At 59.9% G+C, this 26,216-nt stretch overlaps 1 protein-coding gene and 1 long non-coding RNA gene across 12 annotated transcripts in view; one reads left to right on the top strand and one right to left on the bottom strand.

Annotated features, from left to right (window-relative positions):
- Window positions 1-11,876, bottom strand: part of SAMD11 (sterile alpha motif domain containing 11) — an 18,780-nt gene extending 6,904 nt beyond the window's left edge. For 5 of the 8 annotated variants that reach the window (XM_080657341.1, XM_080657340.1, XM_080657345.1 and 2 more), the window contains exons 1-5: window positions 10,952-11,876; window positions 9,902-9,993; window positions 5,938-6,119; window positions 4,592-4,642; window positions 1,260-1,384 (exon numbers count right to left, since the gene is read on the bottom strand). In XM_080657341.1, the coding sequence (XP_080513467.1) occupies window positions 1,260-1,384; window positions 4,592-4,642; window positions 5,938-6,119; window positions 9,902-9,993; window positions 10,952-11,468 (967 nt within the window). In that variant the 5' untranslated portion in view covers window positions 11,469-11,876. Of the gene's footprint in view, window positions 1-1,259; window positions 1,385-4,591; window positions 4,643-5,937; window positions 6,120-9,531; window positions 9,634-9,901; window positions 9,994-10,509; window positions 10,643-10,951 lie in introns of those variants that run through there. The other 3 variants (XM_080657342.1, XM_080657346.1, XM_080657347.1) reach the window with 3 other exon arrangements.
- Window positions 10,560-26,216, top strand: LOC308242787. Of its 4 annotated transcripts, none has more exons than XR_013959995.1 (7): window positions 10,560-10,676; window positions 12,714-12,817; window positions 13,395-13,550; window positions 22,342-22,585; window positions 24,360-24,457; window positions 25,288-25,468; window positions 26,005-26,216. It is a non-coding gene; the product is annotated as an uncharacterized lncRNA (long non-coding RNA). The 4 variants fall into 4 exon arrangements; XR_013959996.1 differs by having other exon boundaries at window positions 12,714-12,832; XR_013959997.1 differs by lacking the exon at window positions 10,560-10,676 and adding an exon at window positions 11,118-11,249.

Raw genomic sequence — 26,216 nt, 5'->3', positions numbered from 1 at the left:
CAGAAGCAGGCGGCCAACCACAAGGTGCCGCCCCCACCCACCTGGGACCCCCCACAGTCCTCCCGACCTTCCCATTCAGGGGCCAGGGAGTGGCTGGGGCTGTAGGGACAGGATTAGCAGGTGGCTTCTGGGGAACAGCAGGTAAAGACAGGCAGGTGACCCACACGTCAGGGCCACAGGAACAGAGGGAGGCAAAGGGTACTACAGCCCCGAGGAGAGGTCGAGACCTTGGTGAAACCTGGGCCCAGTGCACAGGTGGCACTTCCTGCAGAGCAAGGGTGACCTCGGCACAAAGTGGGAGTGAGGACACCCTGACCCAGCCACACAGGGCCCCCAGCACAGCCTGGCCGGGGCTGGGCACACGTGTGGTGCAAGCGCCCTGCTGTCCAGGGAGGGCCCGCTGGCTCAGAATATCTCAATCATCATGGGGCTCTGGAGGCTCCGCTGATCGATGGGGCAATTAGATTTTATCAGCCGCCTGCTCAGCAGCCTCCAGCACGGCTCTAGAAGCAGCCCCCACCCCAGGCCCTTCCCAGGCACAGGCATGTGGCGGGGGCGGGGGGGGGGCACTAATGGGACGCTCGGGGGCCCAGGATGCTGGCACCCCCTACCCAGGGCTCCTAGGACAGCCAGGGACCCTGCCAGCTCCTTTCCCAGCCCACAGCCCCTCTCTCTGAGCTGCTGCCCCTCACGGAGCCACCTCTCCTAGGTGATCCCAGAGCTACTGGGCCAGCACCTTCCTACCCAGTCTCCCTGCTCTCAGTGAGGGACCCTTCCCTCCTGGGACCCCATGTGCTGTGGGGCTGGAGGGTGCTCAGTGCATGCCATTGGCAGGTGTGCCTTTCTGAGCCTCTGTGAGGCCCGCACATCCCTGACTGTCCTTGCCTCCGTCTGCCCCCCCGTGAGCAGGGGTGACAGAGGCCTCGCCACTCCAAGCCCACCGCAGGAGCAGCCAGCATGGAGCCACTGCCTCCGCGGCGCCCCCACCCCCCCCCCCCCCCCCCCCCCGTCTGCCCTGCTGGCCGGGATTAACACAATTACCATCACATGCAGCCCCCAGGGGACAGCCGGCCTCACCACCTCCCTCCTCCTCCTCCTCCTCTGCTGGCCTCCCTGGCTGCCTGCCAAGGCTGCTGGGGGTGGCGGCATCCAGGCCACTGAGCAGACACTGGAAGGGTGGCGGCAAGGGCTGTCCTCAGGCTAAGCTGCTGTGGCCCTGGCAGCTCCCTCCTGGCCCCTGGTACTCCCGGGCTCCTCACCTGGACCTCCCAGGCCTATCTCCACACCGCTTCTCTGGAATTCACAGCGGCTCTGATGCTCAGGCATAACGAGGTGGCTGCTGCGATGCAGGCTGGATAGGAGGGTGGGAAGGTTGCTCTCCTGGCTGCAGCAAGGCAAGATGGGGAAGGTGGGACCCATGAGGCAGGTGCCAGACCAAGCTTGAGTGTGGGCGTGTACAGCACCAGGGGACAGCATCTGAGTGCGGCCATGCCTTCTGCACACCTCCGGGGGTGGCCTGTGACCCCACGTGTGTGAGCATCCCTGCAGCAGGACCAACGTCGAACAGCTAGCACCTGCCAAGTGTCTGCTGTGCAGGGGAACTTGCACACAGACCCCACGGTAGCTCCGGGGAGGGTCCATGCGGAGCTGGGCTGGCGCAGCCTTGTCATGCTCTCTCCGGGACCAGGACTGTGTCCATGCCCCTACTGGGAAGGCAGCCAGGCACCCACCAGGCAGTGCGCCTGCCCCCGGGGAGCCCGGGTACACACTGTCACGTGTGTGCAGCGCTTACTGAAGCCCTGGCTGCTTCAGAGAGAACGATGCCCACACTATTTCAACTAAAACTTGTAACCAGCCAGGGACCCCCGATTTCTTTAAATAAAGAAACCAAGGGTCAGACCAAAGGCCAGCACATGAATGGAGACGCACATTCATGACACACAGGCACATGCACTCACGGGGGCCACAGCCCTGCGGACCTGCAGACATGGACACAGGCATGGTGGGAGCCTGCTCACCTCAAGGATCCCAGCAGGACCTCGGCCAGGCCTTGGTGGTGGGGGTGGGGGGGAGGGCTTAGGGTAAGCATGTAGGTAACTCTTTTGTTCTCTTGCTTCTGTTCCTGTTAAATCAGCTCAGCCCTACATTACAGAACCCCAGAGAGAAGAGGGAGTAAGGAAACCCCAGTGCGACTTGTAGAGATGGCGCCCCACTCCATTAGTGAAGAAGGGTCACCTGCCACCTTGCAGACACAGTCGGGGCAGGACAGAGGAGAAGCAGGAGGGACTGCCCCCTCCCCCCCCAGCACCCTTGCTCCCTGGCCCACCTGTAACAGAGCAGCCTCCTGGCTGGGCCACTGCAGGGGGACCTCCCTGGAGTGACCTGGAACCGACCCTAAACCTCATTAAGTAGCCCTGCACCCTGGCCTGGGCAGCTGAGCGGCTAATCCAGGGCTGTCCCCTAAGCAGATCAGTTTCAGCACCAAAGACGCCAGGGCTGGGCTCCCTCCCACCCCACCCTCAGGAGAGAAGGTGCCCCCCCCCCCTGCAGACAGGAAGGTAGGTGGGGTGGGAGCAGGTACTGTAGGGGACTAATTAGAAGCTAATCCACCCCCTCACTCATCCTCATCAACTCGAGGGGGGTAGGAGATGAGCTGCTGTCTCAGCACCAGGGTGGGGTAGGGCCTAGAGGCGGGGCCAATGTTGCCCTCAGGTCCCCAGGGCTCCTGCAGAAGGTGACTGACAGGTGAGAACAGGCCCCCACTTCAGTCATCAGCTCTTTCATGCACAGGTCATTCGGGCACTCGATGGTGGTGCAGCCCCTTGGGGGTGATGCCCAGTGGAAACCAGGACACCCCGCTCTTTGCCTTGGGGGTTCACTCCAAAATAGGCTGTCCCTGTTCTGGTCACTCACTGAACAAATTACATGACAAAGAAACTTTGCACACACTGACTGATAACAGGTGAATCCTCACCGGGCATCCAGCATGAGGTTCTCGAAGCCATGACAAAACCCTTTCTCTCACCTATTATTTGTTACTCGCAATTTGTATGGGGGCTCTGAGGCTCCCTGGGGGGCTGAGTGGAGGAGGGTGCGCTGGGAGGAGGAAGAGGGGCCTTACAGGCTTCCTCAGCGACCATCACGCTGCCCAGTCCTTTCCCACCTCCTGGCCAGCTCAGGGGTTCCGACAGGGCAGGGACCACGTCTGCCTGCTGCCCAGTGCTCAGACTCATCCATTTCAGGGTCAGATGGATAGAAGGACGGGACGAACAGACAGACGATGGAGAGGCAGATGAAGATGGATGATGGAGTCAGACGAACGGACAGACAGAGAAGGATAGAGAGCGATGATGGCAGACAAACAGGCATGACTGGACAGATGGACAGAGTCTGACAGACAGACAGGAGACTGAGACAAAAGGACAGAGGGACAGGGCCAAAAGGGGCCATGGCAACAAAGACAGAGGGTGGGCAGTGTGAGGCAGCTGGGCCGGGTGCTGCATGGAAGCGGGCTGAAAGTCCCCTTGGCCACCGCCCCCCGCCACCATCTCTCCTCTCGTAAAAGCCAGGAAATGATCCTAGCTGCTTCTACCGCCTGTCTGAACAGGGGGAACCCTCTCCCACTTTCCAAGGCCAGGCTGGGGGGCCTGCAAGGAGAGTCGCCCTGGAGAGGAGCAGCAGCTCCTGGGTTCCTACCGGCTTTGCGAATAAATTTATCCTGTAGCTTCCCACGTACCCGCCTCATAGGATGTTATCACTGTTCACGATGGTTTATAAAAAGGTTCAGTTCAGCGGGCAACTTCAAAATGAGGTAGAAATAAGTTTGAAGATGTTTTCATTGTAATTTGGCTCCAGATCTAGACCTCAGAGCCAGGCTGGGAGTGGGCAGGACCAGCTCCACCCGCGCTCTGCCGAGGAAGCTCGGCCAGACCTGATGCTCACTGCCCGCTGCCCCCCTGGAACCATAAACTTGGGTCTCCCAATGCCCCCCAACCTCCTCTCAGGTCCCCTCACTGTTATCTCCCTCCATCCTGCCTCCACAGCCTGAATCACTGTGGACTCAGCAACCCCCCCACCTGCTGGGCAGGGCCTCAAGTGGACCTTTCAAAACATACACCTGGTCACTCTTCCAGCCCAAGAACTTGCAGTGGCTCCCCAGTGCCTGGAGGACAACGCCCAAGAGGCCTAGCATCCAAGGCTTTTTAACATCTGATCGAGCTCGACTTGCTGACTGGGAACCTCCTCCCCTCCCACATCCCCTCCCCTCATTTCTCCATGTCTTTGCAGACATCCCCTTTCCCTAGGAACTCCTATGCTTCCTTCAAGATGCCACTCACACATCACCATTCTCACCTCCTGGTGGGTCTTTGGGAGGGTGGGAGGGGGCGGCTATGGCCTCATCTTTAGGCAAATGGGCTCAAATGGCCAGTCCCATGTGGGAGGGGGACTCTGGCTCCAGGGTTGTGCTGCCAAGGCCCAGGCACAAGTCGACAGACAGACCACAGATGAAGGAGGGGAGGAAGGAGGAGGCCGGAGAGATTTAGAAGCACACACTGTGTGGGAGGAAGCCTGACCCAGGCCCCAACCTCACCTGCAGGAGGTCTCTCGGAAGGAGATGTTCACATCCCAATGGGTGTGGACCCTGGGAGGAAAGAAGGCAAGTCAGCATGGCCTCCAGGATGGGCAGCTGGACAGCAGACGGCTGTGTGGCATGTCCCTCATCTACCCCCAACACCCCCTTCTCCAGCGCCATCCGGAACCAGTTCAACCGCCGAGGGTTGCCACCAGGAGGTGGGAAGCACAGAGCTGAGGTATCATGTCTCTGCTGTGGGCCCCACGTTGTGCTGGGGTGGGGGCTGCAGCTCCCTCTGCATGTCCCTCATGTGACCAAACCCAAACTCCTAGTGGCTAGAGCTACCCCAGCTGGGCTGGAACCATGCCAGGAATGAGCCCGCAACTGCCACCAGTGCCAATGGCTGGGTGTCAGCCCAGGTATAGGCCCCGGGGTCCCAGCTGTTGCCAACTGCCTTCCCAAAAGTGACCACTGCACCATGGAGGCAGGAGGGACGCCAGGCAGGAAACAGCTCTGCCCCATGCCAGGCTCTGCCCCATGCCCAGCTCTGCCCCATGCCCAGCTCTGCCCTGTGCCCAGGCCTTCCACTACAGCAGTGCCCTGGAAAGACCACGGCTGAGGAGGCAGGGGGAAGCCTGTGTGGTGCTTCACCTTACCAGGTGTGGGTGTGGGCTTGTCAGTGGGGTCCTGAGGTCCGAGAGGGTTACTAGGGTAGGAGACATTGGAAAGTGCTGAAAAGACTAGGTGGGAAGAGGCTAGAAATTCTGGGGATGCATCACGGATGGATGGACAGAGAAGTCAGTGGCCAGAGAGAGGTTCCTCTGCCGTGAGGGGAGAGGTGGGAGGTCAGGAAGTGTGGCCCCAAGCCTGGGATGGGACAGTGAGGACCCAGCAGAGCCACCACCTGCTAAGGCACATGAGCACAAGTGTACAGGGGCTGCCCCAAGGGAGGGTCCACCCCTCCCCACCCCTCCCCACCCCTCCCCACCCCTCACCTGGCTGTGGTTGGACCAGGCACCCCTTCCCAAACCCTGCCTGGGTCTCCCTGTCCCCCGGAGCCCTTGGGCAGAGTCCCCCTTCCTTCCTCAGCCCATTGTTGTGCCCGCTCCCCAACAAGGCTGACCCAGTCCTGGCTGGGCCCTTTGCCCCATGTTGGGCACGGTGGGCTCTCACTGTGGTCCCATGAGAAGGAGGGACTGGCATGTTTCAGCTGAGGCACAAGCAGCTAAACTCGGGCCCAGTCCCGAGGGCAAAGGACTCCCTTCCAGGCCCGGACCTGCCTCCAGCTGCCTGCAGACCTGTCTTGACGTCCCCTCTGGCACCTGAGCCCGCATGCCCTCCATGCCCTTGCCCTGGGAAAGTACCTTCTCTTCATGATCCGGACGTGTGTGTCGTCCTCCTGCTTTAAGCCAGGCCGCTGTCCGCAGGCTGGCCCGCTCCCGTCGCTGTCGCCATCACTGGCTAAAAAGCTGGGGGTCAGTTCTTTCTTCAGGACCCGAGCAGAGGGCAGAGCAACTGTCCTCTTGTCTGCCAATCGCCCCCGGTTCTGGGCAGAGAGGGAATAGAGGAAGGTTAGCCCCTCAGCCCCCTGGTGGCTTGCACCCTGGCCCGACCCCCTGGTCGGCCCAGGTGACAGAGCCTCACTGAGATCACAGAGGCACAGTCAGCAGCCCATGCTCCCCGCTGCCCTAGCCAAGAGTAGGAGGCCACCAGCCTTCAGGACGGGCCCTAGGGTTGGCAAAAGCCACGACTGACCAGAGGCCAAGAGCAGGGAGACAAGGCCTTGGGCAGAGCCCTTCCATGGGTGCCCTTCCACCCTGGCCAGGGCTGAGGCTCAGGGGTGGCCCTGGCCAGGCTGCTCTGGGCACTGCCTTGTCCAGACTGCACACACCAGGCCAACTGTCCCGGCCATCAGCCTGAGTGTGAGACGCCACCTGAAGGCAGACCCGGCTTCCCCAGTTGCTCAGAGCCCAGAGGGGTCATCTGTCTGCACCACAACCCCTCTGCGTGTCCTGTCACTCTTTTGACGTGCAGTGCCCTCCATGTGTGCGTGCGTGTCTGCCTGGCAACCCTACTCAGACTCTGTGAACCCCCAGTGGAGACCAAGCCATGCAGAGCCCAGGTCCTGTGGGGTCTGAAGCCCTTGCAAATGGCAGGCCTGGGCTCACAGATCCCTTGGCCAGCCTAGCACTGTGAGCCCAGGATCCCTGGGAGATCCCGTTTTCCACAAGGCCCCTGAGCCCCACCCCTGCCCCCACCGTGACCAGGCAGGGCTCATGGCACAGAGCTGAGGTGCCTGAGCCAGAACGCAGATGCACAGGGCACTCCACACAGACTAGTGCATGCTTAGAGCTGATACACACACGCTGGCGAGCTTCCTACACACACGGCACTGTCCAGTGTGCTCACGTCCCGCCACCCCAGGGGAAGAAGAAAAGGCAGTGATGGTTTTCTGGTGGGCAGGGAGCTTTTTCTTATTTAGTAACAAGTTACTGGCTCAGGGAGGTGGCAGGGGTCTTGGGATTATCTAATTCTCTCTCATCTTTTCAGTCCCAGGGGCCTCCTTTGACCTCCTCCCTTCTGTTGCCAGGATAAGGCATCCCCACCACACACCTGAGCTTGAGGAGCAAAGTGTCAGGGGGACCTGGCCCCTCCCTGCACCAGTGCCACCCTGGACCTAAAGGGCGGCTCTGCAGCCATCAGTCCTGTCCTCAGAGTAAAGGTTCTCCTTAGACCCAGTCCACCGTCACCTCCAGACACAGCACCCCCACCCCCAGGCGCCCCAGTCTCCTCCACACCTGCCTCAGGAGTCTACCAGGACATCCTCCAGTCTCCTCTGCAGCACTCAGTGAGACAGACTGGGCAGCCGGGGGCCGGCACAGGGTTGGGGTCGGGGGGTCAGTCTGTGAGTAGTCTGCAAGACAGGGCCTGATCCGTAGCCCCTCTCTGACCCTAACCTCAGCCCAGCTTGTCACCAGCATCAGCAGAGCATGGGTGAGGCTGCACAGGGGACCACTGTCTGGTCCCCATACCTCTACATGCCAGTCAGTGGGCTCGGGAGTTTGGAACAGCTCCCCGCCTGTCTGGAGTGCAACTCTGCTGGGAGGTCCCACTCAGCTCTGCCCTTCTCTAGCCTGCTGTAGGCCAAGCATCAGGACCGCCTTTCCTGCTGAATCAAACCCACTTAAGAAGGAAAAGAAAGGCGTGCCCTCTGCTTCTCATCCGTAGGATAGGGAAGAGGAGAGGGGAATGGCGGGTTAAGACTACTGCTTGTGATGAGGCCAGACCAGCTATGCTGGCTTGGGGCGGCTCCTGAGGGTGCTCCCGTGGGAGGGGGGCTCAGAGACAGAAACAGGATGGGCAGCCCTGACCCCGACCAAGGACAGGGGACGTGCATGCCTTCCATGTACACTGGAAACCTCAGCCACTCATCCCTGCTTAGCAGCACAGATTTGAAAACGGGGTGCCGAACCTCCACCCCTAGATACTGGCTCCTCAGGCAGCAAGGATGGCTGCTTGTGTGGCTGCATGATCCCTGCACCACAGACCCAAATTCTGCCCCTTGAGTATCTGTGACTGTGGTGTACGTACACCTGTGGAGCTGGCTGTGGGGGAAGCCAGTCTGTGTGGAAAAGTGGGGGCTGGAAAGCAGGAGTTCCTTAAGGGCGGGGAGGGACCAGGCTTGGGAGGGACCAGGCTCAGAAGGGGCAAGCCCAGGTCTGAGCGATCGCTCATGCAAAGCAGGAACCTGGGAGCCCCGACAGGCAGGCAGTCCTAAACTGTGTCCCCATCCCTGTCTGAACCGCCATCCACGCCACAGCCCTAAGGAACTGGTCCTGGGCTCAGGCCACCTGCTCCCCCGCTCCTGTGGGAAGGCAGAGCTCCTCCCACCTGAACAGGAACTCCAGGCCAGCAGCGTGGAGGCGAGGACCCTTCCTCTGCACCAGCTGCTTGAGAGGGTTCAGAAGTGAAGCGTGAGCTTGGTCTGTGGCCCCAGGAAGGTACGGAGGCCATGGCAGGAGCTGGGCTACCTGTGCACACACTGCCTTGTGTGCAGGCATGGCTGTGAGTGATGAGCTCATGTCAGACAATGTGTGCGATGGGCACGCAGCGAGTCCCCCTCCCCTGTCCAGCGTGGTCATCTGACCTGGTGTCTGTCTTCTCAGATGTCTGTGGCTTCCTAGTTCCTCCAGATTCCTTGCCCCCAGGGCCCAAGAGGAACCCAGAACATCCCGTCCTTCCAACCGACGGCTGTCCCTGGGTCCTCTCAGGCCTCTGCGTCTCCCACCCCTTCCTGTGAGAGGGGCTGCTGGGTGATGCCAGTAAGAGCAGCACAACCACCCACCACGCAGCCAGGGCTCTAATCCGGCTCCCCAGGGGCTCAAAATGGGTTCTTCTTGAGATGCAATTTCCTTTCCAGATCAACCCCCCACCCGCTGCTGCCTGGAGGACATGTGCTGGGGCAGGCACAGCACCTTGTGCTTGGCTCCCCTAGGGCCTAGGCCAGTGGTCGGCAAACTGCGGCTCGCGAGCCACATGCGGCTCTTTGGCCCCTTCAATGTGGCTTTTCCACAAAATACCATGGCCTGGGTGAGTCTATTTTGAAGAAGTGGCGTTAGAAGAAGTTTAAGTTTAAAAAATTTGGTTCTCAAAAGAAATTTCAGTCATTGTACTGTTGATATTTGGTTCTGTTGACTAATGAGTTTGCGGACCACTGCCCTAGGCCATGTCTACACTGGGCTGGGGGCCCCACACCAGCCTCCAACCAGCCTCAGTTCTGGTTACCAAAGGCCCACACAGCGCAGAGCTGCCCCAGGCAGTCTTGCACACCCAAGGTCTTGCCCTGCAGGGCTCCAGCTGTGGGTACCCAAAAAGGCACATCATTCACATCCAAGCCTGTAATCACCCCAGACACACATTGGCCAGCCAACACTGTCACACCCCAGAATGAGCATTACCTAGGACCCGCTCCTCTTCCAAGCTGGCTAGGTGACATGGTGACCCCCCAGACTGCTGAGGGCAGGGTCTCCAAGCCAGTTGGACGAGACTCTCCAGGGAGGAAACTTCACACCCTGGGTATTCCCAGGACTTAGGAGAAGCAGCTCCAAGACTCCCAAAGAAAAGCTTCAGGGTAGGCAGGATCCAAAGGGGTGGGGGGCTCCAGGTGCCCAGGATTCCTATTCCAAGCAATGTCGCCCCCATTTGCCCCGGGAGCTCCCTCCTGCACACTGGCAGAGTTGATGTTAGGATTCTGGATCCTACAAAATAAGCACATGCTCCCCTGGAAAGAAAGAAGACCCCGAAGCCCAACCGTCTCCCACATCTCACCACCGGGGAGGATATTCGACAGCCCGGACAGTCGCAGATTGGAGGGTGCACCTGCAGAATCCCCTTGGACATAAGCGTCTTCAGACTTTTCCCTGCGAGGAGAGGCGAGGCAGGACCGGTGAGGGAGTGGGCGGCACTTGGTCACACTTCCGGGGTGCAGTCAGCAGCAGGGCCTGGGGCTTCCTCCCGGCAGGAATATGCACACCCACCTCAGTCCAACTTCCAAACTCACCACCAGCCCTGCCGCCCACCCCATTCTCGTGGGTCCCGCGGGGATTTCCAGAGCTCGGAAACTGAAGACCTGGGCGAGCGCCCTCCCCGACCGAGGGGGGTCACTGTGGACCCGCGAACCTCAAAGTCGAACGCTACTGGGTCCCTAACTTTTTAACTCCCCCACCCCCGCTCACCACACTTCTCCTGGCTGCCCGCTCAGGCGCCCGCCCGTCGCGCCCGAAGAGCCAGACTCCTGCAGGAGCCCAACAGGCTGCTCTCAGCTTCGTCCGCTCCAGCTCCGCGCGCGTCCCCGACCCGACGCGCGGCCCCGCGGCCCCCACCTGCCTGCGCCAACCCTACGCCTCGCCCTTCTCTCCAGCAGCTCGCACCCGCACCTCGGCCGCACGTGTGCCCTCCACTCCCGCCAGAACCGGTGGCTCCGGGTTCCGGGGTCGGGGTGAGGGGGAGTATCCTGCCCAGCCCGCCTCCTGCCTGCTCTCCCGAGTTTCCGTAATTTCCCCTGCGTCCCGAGGCCCAGCAATCCTGCAAAGACCTTCGGAGCGTAAGGAGCAGCTGGCTAGTGCGCAGCGGGAGCTGGGCGAACGGTGGAGGCCGAGGACGCTCTGCTCGGGTCCACAGAGGAGACTGTGCAAGGCGTGGGGCGGGGGGGGGGGGGGGGGGGGGAAGAGTGTCCCTGCTGCAGCCCCGAAGTCACAGCGCCCTCTCTGGGCAGTGACGGAGTTTCCCAGATGGCGGATGAGTGGGGTTCGGACCCACGGGTCCTCGGGGAGCCGAGGGCAGGGATAGGGGCGGCCCGCGTCCCCACTGCGGGCGCACCTTTGTGGCGGATGCTGCGCTTCCAGTCCTTGGCCGTCTCGCGGCCGCTGACGAACTGGAATTCGTTGGGGGTGAGCCACTCGCCGCGGTGGCGGATGGATGGACCCTTGCTGCCCTGGCAGAGTTTGCGCACGTAGAGCAGAGCGCGGTTGGCGCCGCACTCCACCTCGATGCACGGCTCGCCGTTGTCCAGCAGCGGCTGGAAATCCGGTGCCGCGGCCGCAGTGGCTGAGAAGCGCTCGAGGGCCAGAGGGTCCCGGGGCGGGTGGAGGCGTGGGGCGGCCTCGTTCAGGCTCAGGTAGGTGCGCGGGGGGCGGAGCGGTGGAACCAACAGACCCTCGTAGCCGGCGGTCGTGGCAGGTAGCGAGGCGGCCGGGGGCAGGGCGGCCACGGCGGGCAGTGGCGCCAGGTAGCCAGGGAGCGGCGGCAGCGGCAGAGCCGCCAGGGTCGGGTGGAAGGTGGCCAGAGCCAGGGCCAGGTCTTCGCGGCCTGCGAGCTCCTTTTTGACCGCCGGCATGGCGGGCCAGTGGTCCTGCAGCCTGGCTCCCGCCGCCGGCGCAACTTGTTCCCGGGCTGGAGTAGGGTCTCGTTGGCGGGAGGGGGACCCGGGAGGCGCCTGGCCGTGCGCCTGCCCTGCCCGCTACTGCGCCCCGGCGCCGGCAGCCGCCGCCACCGCCGCCGCGCCTCCTGCCGGGCCACCTCGGACAGCTGCCCAGCTGGCTGGCACGGCCTCGGCTAACGGAGACATGGTGCTGCCGGAGCTGCTATCGATTCCGGATCGACGTGCCGACCGCCGCAGCTCCAGGGCCCTGGGGCTCCGCGGGGCGCCGGGCCACCTGCGCCCGCGCCCCCTGGGGCGGCCCCGCCCCCACCGCCGCTCGCCGGTCCGCCCTCCGGGCGGAGCGGGGCGGAGAGGAGTCCTGAAGTCTCGGGCCCTGCGCCCCACCCCTCCCGGGGGTCCCAGGCCCCCGCCCCGCCCCGCCTCGCCCCGCCCCGCCCCGCTCAGTCGCCCGGGCTGCGCACCCGCGTAGACTGGCGCGCGCCCGCCTGGCGGAGACTTGGGAGACTCCCCCCCGTCGCCGCCGCCGCCGCCGCCGCCGCCACAACTTGGCCCATTTAAAAGGCCCCGGCGCGGCGGGCGGGCGCGGGCTCCAACAGGGGGTGCGTGAAGGCCGACCGGCCTCACACGGAGGCGGCGGGGCCGGGCTGCACCCCTGAGCGGTTGAGGGTAGGAGAAAGGGAGACCTAGCGTGGGGGCGGGCTAGCCAGACCCGGCGGGCACGAAAAGCGCCTTTGTTGAGGGAGTTACTATTTGGGGCCCACTGCTGGAGTCTGTGACTCCACGTGGGGTGGTGGCGGGCCGCAGATCCGGACAGGGCTCCTGTCAGAGGAGGAGATCCGGGATTGGGCTCTCCCCCCCCCCCCCCCCCCCCGCCGCCCCAACCCCCGCTTCCTCGGCAGGTGTGTGATTGTGAGCCTGCAGCTCTGAATAGGAGTGTTTGCCCAGTGCCTGTGGGTGGTGGGCATCAGTGTGTGTGTGTGTGTGTGTGTGTGTGTGTGTGTGTGTGTTTTGGGGGGGTCTCCTCTGCACCTACAGGGTGTGAGGCCTGGGTTTGTGGTGTGAGGCCTTGGCAATTGAGGCGGGGAGGGTTTGTGTTCTGTGAATAACAATAACACTTCTGTTGATTATTGATTGCTGCTTTATATGCCTTAGTTCAGTTGATCATTTCAATATTATTTCCTGATCTTTCCCATTTTATAGATGAGGAAGGTGAGACACAGAAAAGTCAAGTAACACTCCTGATGTCATACAGCTGTTTCACATCGGGGCCATCTGACCTTCGGAGAAACAGTATCTGAGCCAAGGTGTGGGGCGAGAAGGTGGGCTGGACCTAGTCTGGGTGAAGGATGGGGGGGTGTGGGGAGGAGAAGGGGCTCTGCCCTCGAGCACATCCTGTTTCCTGTGAGGAGCAAGTCTGGGGGAGAGGACCTGCTACATCCATGTCCACCTCAGTGCCTTGGAGAGCAGGAATGAGGGCGGCTTGTCCCCTGATGACCAGCCCACACCTCTGTGCAGGTCAGCATGTCACCCGTGCACCGGGAGAATTAGGAAGGGAAGCTGAGAAACCCAGCGGCTGTGGCTGTGGTGATAACTGGTGAGACAGGCTTGTCTTTCTCTGGTGTGTCATTGTGAACAGGCTGGAAGTAACCTCAGATCCCAACCCAGCAGCCAGACCCCAATCCCTGCCCCTCTGAGATGCAACCAGCAGGGCATCTGTGGGCATCTCCCTGACCAGTCTCTGCAGGGCGAGCTGGGTCACAGCTTGCACAAGCACCTTCTGCAAGGGAGGGGCTGAGAGTGAGGGGACACACCACTGCCACTCACCTCCTACCAGCTGGGCATGTGGCTGACCATTGGCAACCATTTTGCTTTCCCTCACAGACCCACTGCCCGCCTCATCCTCAGCTGAGGCACCAAGACCAGCATGCGGATGGTGGTCTGGAACTAACTGGTCAGGGCACCCAAACCTCTGCACCCCCTTCTGCTTCCTCCACTGCCGGTACATCTGTCTGCTGATGGGAACGTGGGCATACATGAGTGAGTGACCCCTCCTTGTCCACCACCTCCGCCCCATCTGCAGCCTGAGCCCTTACACAGCCTGATAGTGGGAGCTCCCCTCATGGCCACCTTTGTGGCCTGTGTCTTGCTCTTAGGTGTGCTGCCTCCATGTCTACAGCCAAGGCCCATGGAGGAACCATCATGTCAATGCCAGGATGCCAGGGCTTGGTGGGTGGCCACTGTGCCCACTGTCTGGTCACAACCCTGAGCCTGCGGAGGGGACCTCCCTTTCCTTCTGTAGAACCACCTCTCACACTTTCATCACAGCCCGCGGTGGCTAAGGAGGGCCCTGGGGGCCCCAACTCTGGCTTTCAGGGGGGGGGTTCAGCTGGCAAGGTGTGGGGCTGACCTAGCTCCGCCCGCCCAACCTCCATCACCATCTGGCTCCACTCCTCTCTGAAGCAGGGGTCGCCAACCGCTGGTGGTCTGTGAGGTCTGAAAGGTTGGTGACTGCTGCTCTAGAGGACCAGGGTCCTTTCCTGAAAAGATTGTGACTGAGTGCAAAGCTCCCCGCTGGTTCCCCTTCCAGGGCCTAGGTTATCAGGGAGGTTCACTCCCACCTGTTTCCTCCTCTTCATGGGAAACACACCCTCTGCTTTCCGGGGTCAGAGCCACTTTCCCACGGGGACCAGGCATTCTCACCCCTGGTCATCATCCCCCTCGGATCTGTTCAGTTCCTCCCACCTGTCCACCTGGACCCACAGGTACCTCTGCACTTCTCAGACTGGGGCCAGAGGCTAGGATCATCCCCGGCCACACCGGGTGTGTGTGTGTGGTGGGGGAGGTGGTGGGCAGGTGGGTCTAAGGCCACAGCCCCACCTCCAGCGGCGGAGGCCCCGCCCCCGGCCTCCGCAGCTTGGGAGGTCGCTGGTCGTGGTCCCCCTGATGGGGCCCTCCGCTGTTGGGCCGAGGCCGGAGCCGCCGCCGCCAGAGAGGGGAGGGAGTCATAAATAACCCGGCGGGCGGCGCAGACGGCGACCGGAGACCTCCCCGGGGGAACGCGGGGGCGGCCGCCGACCCGGTACCCCCAACCCGGGCTCAGCCAGGCTTGACCGCCCCTCTGGCGCTGCCCGACCCTGTCCCCAACTGGTGTTCCTGCCAGGACCCTCCCATCCTGGAGTGCCTGCCAATGCCCCTCTCCAGACTGCACCCCTTAGTGCCCTCTTTCCATCCATGCTTCATCAGTCAATCATTTACTGAGCTCCAGATGTGGTATTATCCTAGGAAGAGAGATCCGGAGGGGAGGCTGCAGGAAAGCTGGCCTGTGCTTATCCAGGGAAATGGGGGTTGGAGGGCAGGCCTAGACCTGCCCCACTGGGGAAGGTATGCAAGGACAGTCGCACTGGCCCCACAGGTGTGGACTGAGCTGACACTGAGCTGTGAGGAAGCACACTCATTGCACATACACTTGTGCCCACACAACACCCAGTCAGTAACAGACGCGTGCCTTCTGAAAGCACAAACAGCCACCTGCATGTGTGCTCACACCCATGTGCATGTACAGGACGGGTGCGCAGATGCTGACAGCTTCAGCACACATACACCCAGGGTGTATACTAACTTAACACGCTACATGCTCCTGCAGGAATGGGCTGGGAGTGCAGGAGCTGGGGGCTCCCCAGGGTGGTGCCAAATAAAAGGAAGGAATAGAGCCCTCCAGGAAGCTGGGAGCAGAAAATTCTCCCATGAAGGGCCTGAGGCTGGTTCCACCCTTCCTCTCCCTGCAGCCTGGACCTGGCCTGGGGTTTGGAGGCAGGGAGGGAGGATCCCTGGATGTGGCTGCGGCCCTGGGGTGTGGATGTGGGCGCCGAGGTCCTGTGCAGTTCTCACCCCTTGTGACACAAGCCATTGCAGCACCACGATGGCCCCTCTTCCAGATGCCAGGTCAGGGAGATGACCAGAGCTAAGTGGCAGAGCTGGGCCCCCCACACCCCATGTCCCAAAATGTGCCAGCATGGCTGAGTGTGAGGGAGGAGAGATCCAGACCTGGGGGCGGAGGGACGCCCAGGTTCTCACGTGTCATGCCAGTGTCATGCCGAGGTCAGCAGAGGCCCCGTCCTCGTGCATCTGTACTTCCCTCCTCTTGTGACCTCAGTCCTGCCGTGCACATCAGCTCACATGCAACATAGATCCCACATGAAGACCTTGGGGACCCATGCTCCTCACTGGGGGGGGGGGGGCTATGCCCTGGAGGGTCAATCCCGACAGTGGTGGTCACGCATCCACCCTGTATGTTTACCTGTCGTGGGCTGGGCAGACCTGTGAGGCTCAGAACCCACCACAGTCCCAATAGGGACACAAGGCTATGCCATCCTCAGCCACTGGGTGTCGATCAGGCCCCATGGGGACAGCAGGAGTGGGCTCAGGTGGGCTTTCTGCAGGTGGAAGTTGAAGAGGGGACACCTAGGTGGGGACACTGGGAGCAGAAGCCTAGAGGGAAGCTGGCTGGATCCAGGGGGCTGATGGGGGCGGTGTGCAGAAGTTCCTGGCCAGGCTGTGCAGGGAGTCCAGACTGGTCCAGAAGTGACTGGTTATATGGTGGACTTCCTGCTGTACAAGAGGGCCCTGCAAGCAGGGCTTGCTCACAGTAGTTCACTGACTTACCCACATGCCAGCATTTGGCTGCACACACACTGTTGGCGTAGCTCTCTCAGCCCAGCTGGGCCTCCAGCTTCCATGGCCACAGGCATCCTCTTTCACAGAGAGGAGGCTCTCCCGTAGGGCCCAGGGTAGGCACCCTGGATTTTCAACAGGTATTGCCCAGACAGAGCTGAGGGTGGGGCCCAAGGACAGGTGTGGTGCTGTCCCAAGGTCCATGCTGGCGGTGTAGGACTGCACAGAGGCGCCCCATCCTGCATGAAGAAACAGGTACACCCCCAGTACGGCTGGTGACTACCAGAGGCCTCCTCCCTCCCACACAGTCCCACCACCAGGGTCACCAGACGGCCAACAGTCACTTTGTCACCACTAATTTCTCAGAGATTTTCAGAAGTGACATGCAAAGGTGAACATTAGTTTCTCCCTGTTTCCCAGCACAGCTCTGGCCAGGCTGGCTTTCTGAGGTCATATACTTAGCCCAACCCCACCTGCGGCCAAACCCTGGACCCCCATCTATAGGACCTATTCTTCTAAAGGCAGGTTGAGTATGTGACCTCCTTGTGGGTGCACTGACATTTCTGTGGGTGCTGTCTGTGAAGGTTTATTACTATGGCCGGTGAGCCATCAGGGGTCATGTTCTCTTCTGTATCTGTGTGTCACAATGGGGTGGCCCTGCACGTTGTGCCATAACAGCAGCGACTCAGTGATGCACATGAAGTCATGCACAGTTCCCCAGGTGCAGCCCCAGTGGGTGGGCTGAAGGGCACCACCTGGTATTGGCTGAGACCATGAGGGGAGCCTGCATGCACATGCCAGACCAGAACCTACCATGGGCAGGGGAAGGGCAGCAATTTCAGGGCTATAGCCAAGGTCACCACAGTCCCAGGGGCATTTAACACAGTTCCAGGCTGGCCCTGGGGGGGCTTCCCACCTGCAGACTGGGGCACTGGGCAGGCTCTTGGAGACCCCTGAAAAGTGGGAGGAAAATAGGCAGCTAGTGGCTGGGGTTGGTCTGAGAGTGTGGAGAGGGGTGTGGGACCCTCAAATGTGGGTCCGCATGCCTTGCCCACAGAGGCACCAATTGTCATGCTCTGTGTGCTTCAGACTCCGTCCAGGAAAACGGACAGACCACCCTTTTGGACTGGGCGGTCTTGCCAGAATACAAGAGTGTGCCCCACGCCAGCAATTGAGTAACTGTCTGAGGTGCAGCAGGTATGTGGGTGCTCCAGAGCCTGGGGCCGCAGAGGCAGGATGAGTTGATTCATCACTGGTCTGGGCAAAGCCACACTTGGGCTGGGTCGTCCCATCCTCCAGCCAGGAACACGGCCCTCAGCAAACTTGTCAGCTTCAGCTTGATGCTAATGTGCTGCTTCCTCTTCCTGCCCTATTCTGGCCTCCACACTGCTTCCAGCTGGTGCCTCGCTGTGTATTAGATGAGCTACACATGCCCGAGACCCTCCTCTCAGATCAGCTTCCATTCTCTCACTTCTCATTCTTTCAGGTGCTTTTCTGCCTCCCCACCCTTCCAACCTAGGATGGGTGGGTGGGTAGATGGGTGGAGGGTTGGTGGATGGATAAGTAAACGGATGGGTGAGTTCTATCCTAGGTTCCACTCTTATCTTTTTTTTTTAAAATACATTTTTATTGATTTCAGAGAGGAAGGGAGAGGGAGAGAGAGAAACATCAATGGTGAGAGAGAATCACTGAATGGCTGCCTCCTACACGCCTCCTACTGGGGGTCGAGCCTAAAACCCAGGTATGTGCCCTTGACCGGAATCGAACCCAGGACCCTCCAGTCTGCAGGCCAATGCTCTAGCCACTGAGCCAAATTGGCTAGGGACAACTCTTATCTTTTGTATGTACTTCTGTGGTTTTCTTCAGATTGTTGGTCTGCATCTCTAGCTTCAGTTCAGACACTCAAGAGTCTACAGCCTGCCATGTGCGTCCACCTCACGGTCCCCACAGCCCTTCCCCTCTACCAGTTCTCCTCACCACCTGGCCCCCAGTCACCAGAGAACTGTACTCACTTGGACTCCCCTCTGTGCTCCTTCCCAGGCCTCTCTCACCCCTCACTGCTTCCATGATAGCCCCAGACTCTGTCCAACTCAACCAGCGCCTGATGGGTACATTGGCCACCCTGCTCTCCAGGGCTTCCTCCGGGAACAGTCCGGGCTCCCTGCACTCCAGACCTTGCCTGGGTCCAGGAGCCCCAGTCCCCAACATCACTATTCTGCACCCACTCAGGGCCCCATTACGACTAGTGTAGTACCTTTTGCTTTTGTGAGCCCCCTCCATTAAAATGTTTAAATTCTATTCTACAACGGTGTTGGTGTGAAGACGCATATAGTCCATGCTGATTCAGTATTTGATATTTGTTATTATTATATCCTTTTTTCTTTCTAAATTACATTTGTGTTCCCTAAAAATACCAGGGTCCAGGTGCTATGCTCACTGTGCCTGTGGCCATCTCAGCTCTGTTCCCACCTATGTACCTTCCAGACCCATAGCAGCATTCCCTCCTCCTAGAAGCCTCCCAGGATTGCTCTCCTGTCCTGTTAGGGCACATATGCTGGTCCCACAGGTTTTCTGAGGTGCTGCCAAGGCTGTGGGAGGCCAGGTTGCTCAGAGACACTCCTACCGAACTGAACTTAGAGTGGGTGAGGAACAGGGTGCTGACAGGCGGTGCTGGCAGGCTGATCCAGAAACTGGGTCAGAGTGTCAGCAAGGGGACAGAGATGGAGCTTTTGAAGGAAGACATGACCTCTAGGTAGGGGCATGCATGTGCACAGGCCTCTGTCTCGTCCCTCCAGTGCCCAGCCCGGGGATCCGGCAGCTGCTCACGCTGGTACTATGGGGATGTGGGCCCAGGTCCTGGTGCCTGCTCATGACAGCAGGAGGGACTCAGACCCCAGGCACCATCGGCCCCTCTGAGCAGCACCAGGGGGGTTGCTGAGCTGAGGCCTCGCCCCCCACCTCTGCCTGCAGCGCCGAGGCCAAGACTAATAAAACACCCACCTCACAGGAGACAGCTTTATCTTGTTGATCGGAAGTCTGCCAGCCCAATTTATGATGGAACATAAGCGCTCCAAATCGGAATTTATGCGCTGTAGTATAACGAGAGGTCAATGAGATTAAAAGTGGACTCAGGAGGACTCCAGGCAGCTTGCTCTTCGGTGCTGCCACCGAAAACCTCACAGCTTAAGTCCCCAGGCCCAAGGGAGCCAACAGCCCAGCCCAACCACAGCAGGACAGGAGCAGAAGGCAGGTGACTGGACCACCTGTGAAGCTCAGTGAGGGGAGGACAGGAGGGGCGGGTGTGCCCGGGCCCAGGCCTTGGCGAGATGCTGGCCTGGACAGGTTTCCACTCAGCAGGGGAGGCTTTCTCCTACTCCCCAGCCCTGGACCAGCCCCTGCCTCTGAGAGCAGGCAGGAGGTGGCCCTGAGGCAGTAGAAGGAGAGTCCACGTGAACTCAGGTCTCCAGTGCAGTCCCACCTCCCGGACCCCCTCTCTGACCTCCCTGATCCCCTCTGTCTTCGTCACCCCTGGAGTCCTGGGGGAGGGGAGAGAGGGCAGGCTCTGTCCAGCAGGGAGGAGTTGGGGAGGCAGCCCTGGGCACCCAGCCAGCATGATCCTGGCTTTCTGAACTCAGGCTATACCCCGACTTCAGAATTTATACAAATAAGTGAAATGAAAAGTGCTGGCAGCCCTGATCTGATTATGGAGTCGTTCATTCTCTGGTCGTTAATAATTTGTGCAATAAAGGATTGCGGCTGCTGGAGTGAGGAGGCGGCTGTGGCCCAGCCTTCCCTCGGCGCCAGGGCCGTGGAGCTGGAAACATAAATTATTAGTTTCTTATCGCTCAGCCCACCATCACTCACACTGCCAGGGTCTTGCCTGCCTGGGCCTGGCTGTCAGCGGCTGCTGGCTGTGGGGACTCCAGAGGAGCTCTGCCCTCCCTCCCTCTCAGTGGCAGGACCCCCAGCCCCTGGCCCTGGAGCTGAGGGCTCCGAGCGTTAGCCTGTGTGCTCTCAGACCCTCCCTCTGCCAGTGAAGCCAAACCAGGGAGTCCGGGGGCACTTGGTCAGTAAGGGCAGCCATCCTCATCATCAGCACAGCAGAGGCCCACAGACAGCCCATCCCAGCCCCTGACTAGAGGAGAGGAAAAGTCTACGTCTGTGTCTATGCCTCCCTGGGTGCAGAGCCAGCACCTGGACCTGAGCACCTGCAGACACGGCATTTGCTCCCTGGCTTACCCTGTCTTCCTGTCTGGTGCTGGGCTCCTGGTCTGGCGGACAGGCATTGAGCAAGTAGTCCAGACACCAGTGTAGTGCCAACAAGGCACTGGCAGAGGGTGGGGTAGTGGGGGTGGTGACCCTGGATATGCATCTGCCCCCCAGGGGGAGGGGCTGAGGTTTGCAGAGGTGGGGTCTGAACACAGGCACAGACCCCAGCAATTATGGTAGCTATAGAAATGAGCACCCTGGGGCAGGCCCTGCCCACTGCCCTTCCTGTCACCATCCCCAGAGTGGGCAGGCTGGGGCTGAGGCAAAATTGGGAAATTGCAGTGCGGGGCTCCAGACCACAGACGTCCTGAATGGAAGTGTGGAAGGTGTGGTTCCCTCTAGGTGGCACTTGCCCAGCCGGTGCTGGGTGCCTCCACAGGGGCGGGGGTCTGAGCACAAGCCTCTTGCAGACCTCTGTCCACATCCAAGCTTCTGCTCTCTTCCCACGACTGAACTCACTGCATTCACTTGGCTCCGAGATGTCCCCACTCAGCACCTCCCTCTGAACACCTGGGTGCAGTTGTAATGAACACTGTATTCAGGATTTTCTAACAAGCTTGCACAAAGGAGACATGGGCAGGACTGGCAGCATCTGGCTTTGGCTTGGAGCAGACATTGTCCAAAACAGGTGGGTTCAGACCTTGGCCTGTCACACAGAGCTTGGGGCAGCTCTCAGGGCTGGCCCTCTGGCCAGAGGAGCAGCCTGGGGCACAGCCCCTGGAGGAGGCGCACCTCTGGCCTGCAGGCAGCCGGGGCCTTGATCTCAGCTCTGCAGATGCAGCAGGTGTGGGCTGTCCAGAGAGTGTGGAGGGGAAGTGAGGTACCATCCACCAGTCTTGGTCTTGAACTGGACTATGTCTCTTCTTTTTTGGGGGGGCAGGTTGGACCCAAAGGCTCCAATGGGCCAGGAATTCTTCGAGTGGCAGGCAAAACTCTTTCCCAGAGAGAAGCTGGGAGTAGGTCCCAGTTCAAAATGTCAGCACAGCCAGCAGCAAGGTAGATCCTCTGGTAACCCCAAGTTGGAGGCCCAAGTGGGGGTAAAGATGCTGCCTCCAGCCACTCTTAGAGGACTTGGAGGCCAGTGTTACTCCTCCCTCCCTACCAGGCACTGCCCTCAAATGCAGTGACTCTGGGAAGCTCGGGGCCCAAGTAGCGCAGACACCACAGACCCTCTGCCCAGGGGGCACTGCCCCCCCCCCTCTGCTCCCCTGTTAGAGTCTTCAGCATCCCTGAGCCTGGCCTTGCGGGGCAGCCTTCCCAGGCTCCTACCGTCTTCACTGGCCTCTTCTCCACTGCCCAGAGTGTTCAGCCTGTCATTTCCCGACTCATTAACTCCACAGCTCCGCTGCCTGTAGGGTGAGCACACATTTATTATTTTGCTCAGATTTGTTCAACCAACACTGAGTCTGCCTTTGTGACCAGTGCTGTGTTGCAGGGACAGGAAATGTTCACACATTTCCTTCCTGCTGGGGGAGTCAGAGCAGGAACCTCCAACCCTCCAGGTGGGGCAGGTGACACACCTGTCACAGCCTCCTCAGGGCTCCCCAGGAGGGGTGGGCCGAGCAAATTCCAGGACAGACTTTGACAGCAGCCCCTCATCTAACCTGACTCACTTTGACTGCTGATTTCAGATGCCACATTCTCCATGAAGCGTTCTGGATCTCTCCAATCAGGACAGAACATTATCCCTTGAGCTTCTGAGCACACATCCCTGCATTTCCAAAACTCTGGCCCACACAGGCACCCACTATTCCCACCTGAACTGGGACTCCAGGAGCCGGGCTGCCCTCAGGAAGCCTTGGAAATAAGTGTCACAGTGACTCAGCATTTCACTAGCATAATCTTACAGCAACCTGTGAGCTAGGTGCTCTTTTTACTTCTTTTACAGGTGACCACTGGCAGGTGGCAGAGCAGGTCTGAGGCCTGGTCCTCTGGACCCAGCTGCTGTGGGCCAAGGCTTCCTCCTCAGTTCTTCGCTGTGATGACTAACCCCTCCATGGCCAGCTAAGGACTTCTAAAGGGTTCCTGGGCTGACAGCAGAAGGGAGAGAGGATCAGCAGGGTCACAGGAGCCAGTGGCCGTCGTGCTGCCCGGGCTGGTGCTGAGAGTTGCCTGACTTCTGGATATCTAAGGTCTGGAGGCTCCATGCTGGAGGGGCAGAGCTCCGCTGGTCACCTGGGATCACGTGGTTGTCAGTCATGCTGCCTGCACACCCCAAGCTGCCTGCTCCCCTCCCTCGGCACCAGGCACCAGGCTAGGCTTCTAGACACCCAGCCCCTCCTTCTGTCTACCCCTCTCCGTGGGTCACCCACTTTTCTGACTCCCCTCTGCAGCCTTGTCCAGCCCTCCCCTGGCTGCCATGTCCAAACTCCAAATCCCAGCCGGCCCCCACCCCACTGCTGTCACTGTCACACAGAATTCTACACACATGTCTTTCTACTAACAAGAGTACCCATCAGTGCACAGACACAGACACACAGTGCACCTTGCTTCTGGCATCAAGGCCCAGAAGTCCTGAATGGGGTGCCCCCACCCCCACACGTGTGGTCCTCTCTAGACTGATCTCATTCATCACTGGCCAAGGATGAGTAATGTCATCGTGACACAGCTCTGGGTGATAGATGAGGGAGCAGGCAGGTGCTCGCTTCACTGCTTCCCTCCCGGGGGAGGCAGCTGGAAGGAGGCTCCTGCCTTTGTATAAAGGTCCAGGGGCTCAGGATGGGGTGAGGAGGAGGAGCCACAGGTAGGCTGTGGCAAGGCCAGGGTGGGAGTGGGGTGGGGGACAGACAACACAGACCAAGTCCAGGCCCCTGTTGAGGAAGGACAGGCGACAGCTGGAGCATGGAAACGGAAGTGCCCTCCCCCCAAATCCCATGGGGCTGAAGTCTTACAGGGTCCTAGTGGGGAGGGGAGGCAGGAAGGCAGGAAGGCAGGTGTTCAGTCTATTTTTTTCCAGGAGTCTTTTTAAAAATATATATTTTTATTGATTTCAGAGAGGAAGGGAGAAGGAGAGAGAGATATAACCATCTACACCAGTGGTTCTCAACCTTTCTAATGCTGCGACCCTTTAATAGAGTTCCTCATGTTGTGGTGACCCCCAACCATAAAATTATTTTCGTTGCTACTTCATAACTGTAATTTTGCTACTGTTATAAATCGTAATGTAAATATCTGTTTTCCGATGGTCTTAGGCTCTACAGCAGCGGTTCTCAACCTGTGGGTCACCATCCACAGGTTGAGAACTGCTAGCAGGGTCGCCTAAGACCATCGGAAAACACAGATATTTACATTACGATTCATTAACAATAGCAAAATTACAGTTATGAAGTAGCAAGGAAAATAATTTTATGGTTGGGGGTCACCACAACATGAGGAACTCTATTAAAGGGTCGTAGCATTAGAAAGGTTGAGAACCACTGATCTACACTAATCAAAGAGAAATATGCAAATTGCACCTCCATGATGCCCACCAGCCAATCAGGAGTGAGTATGCAAATTAACCCAACAAAGATGGGTTAATTTGCATACACAGGTGTGGAGCGAAGACTGAAGACTAAAGACTGAAGAGGCTTGGCTTCTCTGCTGTGGCCCGAGCAAAGGCCTGGGTCCTGGATGCCAGAGGAAAACTGGTGCCTGCAGCCAGGGGAAGGAAGGCCTATTGCAATGGGCCTCTAGTCAATGATAATCATTGTTTGGCTGCCTCCTGCATGATCAGGGATGGAGCCTGCAACCCCGGCATGTGCCCTGACTGGGAATCAAACCGTGACCTCCTGGTTCCCAGGTTGACCTCAACCACTGAACCACTACGGTGGGCCAGGAGTCTTAGCCCGCCCCTGCCGCCCCCCCCCCCTCCACCCCCTTGGGTCTGCAGTGGAGTTCTGTACGAATTTAGATGTTTTTCAACAGAATCCCATCTCACCTGGACTCTTCACAATACTAAGATCGATCCACTCCTGCCCTCACATGGGAGCACACAGTTTGGGGATGTCTGGAGCCTCTTCCAGGTGCTGCCTGTGGTCGTGAAGGGGTTGCTGGCTGGTAACCACCCCCCCCCCCCCCAGGTTCCTGGCTGCAGCCCGGGAGGCCAGGGCGCAGGCCCACCCTCTCTGTTAAGGTCTGTGAGGCTCCTGGGGTCTGGGAGCACCCAGCCCCACGGACCAGGCGTCTGGACAGACAGACTCAGCCCCACGGGAGTCCTGGACCCTGGGGCCTCTCCGCTGGCGGGCGGAGGGGGTGGCAAGCGCGTGGGAGGCGCTGACAGCCGCGCTGCCCAGCGGGGCGGGAGCCTGGGGAACCAGTGGAGTGGGCGGCTGGCGGGAGCGGAGCTGTCCCAGGGCAGCTGGGCAGCGTCCCTGGAGGCCGCCGGCGGCACAGCCCAGGCGCCAGGCGCGTCCGGGAAGTCTGGGAGGCTGTCCGCCCGCAGCTGCCCCCGAGTCCCCGCGCCGGCCAATCGCTGCGACTCGCCGACTCGCCGGCGGCAGCTCCCCACACCCCCATCTGCCGTGGCGGCTTAACCCTTCCCGCCCCTTGTTTGTCCCCAGCGCGCCGCTGCGCCCGTCCCTCCACGCAGGTCCCAGGGGATCAGGCTGATGCTTGCCCCGAGGGGGTGGGGTGGGACAGAGCTTGGGGTGTCCCGGGGCTGGTCACACCCCAGACAGAGATCCTGGGGGGCGGACCCAGGGCGCTGATGGCGAAGGACCCCGGCCAGGTGCCCTTCTGGTCACTGAGGAAGCCACCCCTTCCTTCCTGGGTCCCACACTCCTCTCTACCCTCCTCCACACACACCAGCTCTCTGCAGCTAATCTGCCTCCTGTCCTTCCTCCCAACATCACAGGCAAAACAATAAGGACACACCAGCGACCGTTATTGGCAGTAGCAGCAGCAGTGTGCCAGGCACTGTGCTGCGTGGACAGATCACGGCACTAATGCTCACTGCACTGCCCCAGGTTCCCGAGAGGAAACTGAGGGCTGGAAGGCCAAGGACAGGACCAGTCACAGCGCTGGAAACTGAGCAGGTTCCTGTCTCCTGCTTCAGGCTAATGCCCCCTCCCCCTCCTATGCCTTCCTCCCCTCCCCCTCCTGCACCCTCATTCCAGCTCCTGCCCTCACCAGCCCAGAAACTGCATGGTCACCCTCAGTGTGGTCCCTGCTCCCTCCCTTATGCGCCTCTGTATCTCCTTGCTCTACCCCTGTGGCCTGTAGCTTTAACAGCTCCATATGCTGACGTCCAGGGTTTTTTTTTTTTAGATGATCCTTTTTATTTTATTTTATTATTTTTTAATTTAAATCTTTGTTGTTGAAAGTATTACTTATGTCCCCTTTTCCCTCCAATGACCCCTCTCTAGGCCGTGGGCCCCTCCATCCTCTGCCCTAGGCCTTCAGCACCTTGTTGTCTGTGTCCTGGGTTATGCTTACAGGCACACAGTTCTTTGGTTGACCTCTTACCCTCCCCTTCCCTCCGAGATGCTGCAGTCTGTTCCGTGCTTCTATGTTTCTGGATCTATTTCTGATGACCAGTTTTAAAAGATATATTTTTATTGATTTTTTACAGAGAGGAAGGGAGAGGGATAGAGAGTTAGAAACATCAATGAGAGAGAAACAGGAATCGAACGTGGGACCTTCCAGTTCGCAGGCCGACGCTCTATCCACTGAGCCAAACCGGTTTCGGCTGATGACCAGTTTTTATTGAGCTCCTACTATGTGCTCATTCTGCTAGGGGCTGGGAGGTCCCGGCTGCCTGCAGCTTGTAGTCTACTTGGGTGT

The sequence above is a fragment of the Plecotus auritus genome (assembly GCF_963455305.1).
Source record: "Plecotus auritus genome assembly, chromosome: 2".
Lineage (NCBI taxonomy): Eukaryota > Metazoa > Chordata > Mammalia > Chiroptera > Vespertilionidae > Plecotus > Plecotus auritus.
This window is presented reverse-complemented; position numbering and strand designations above follow the sequence as displayed.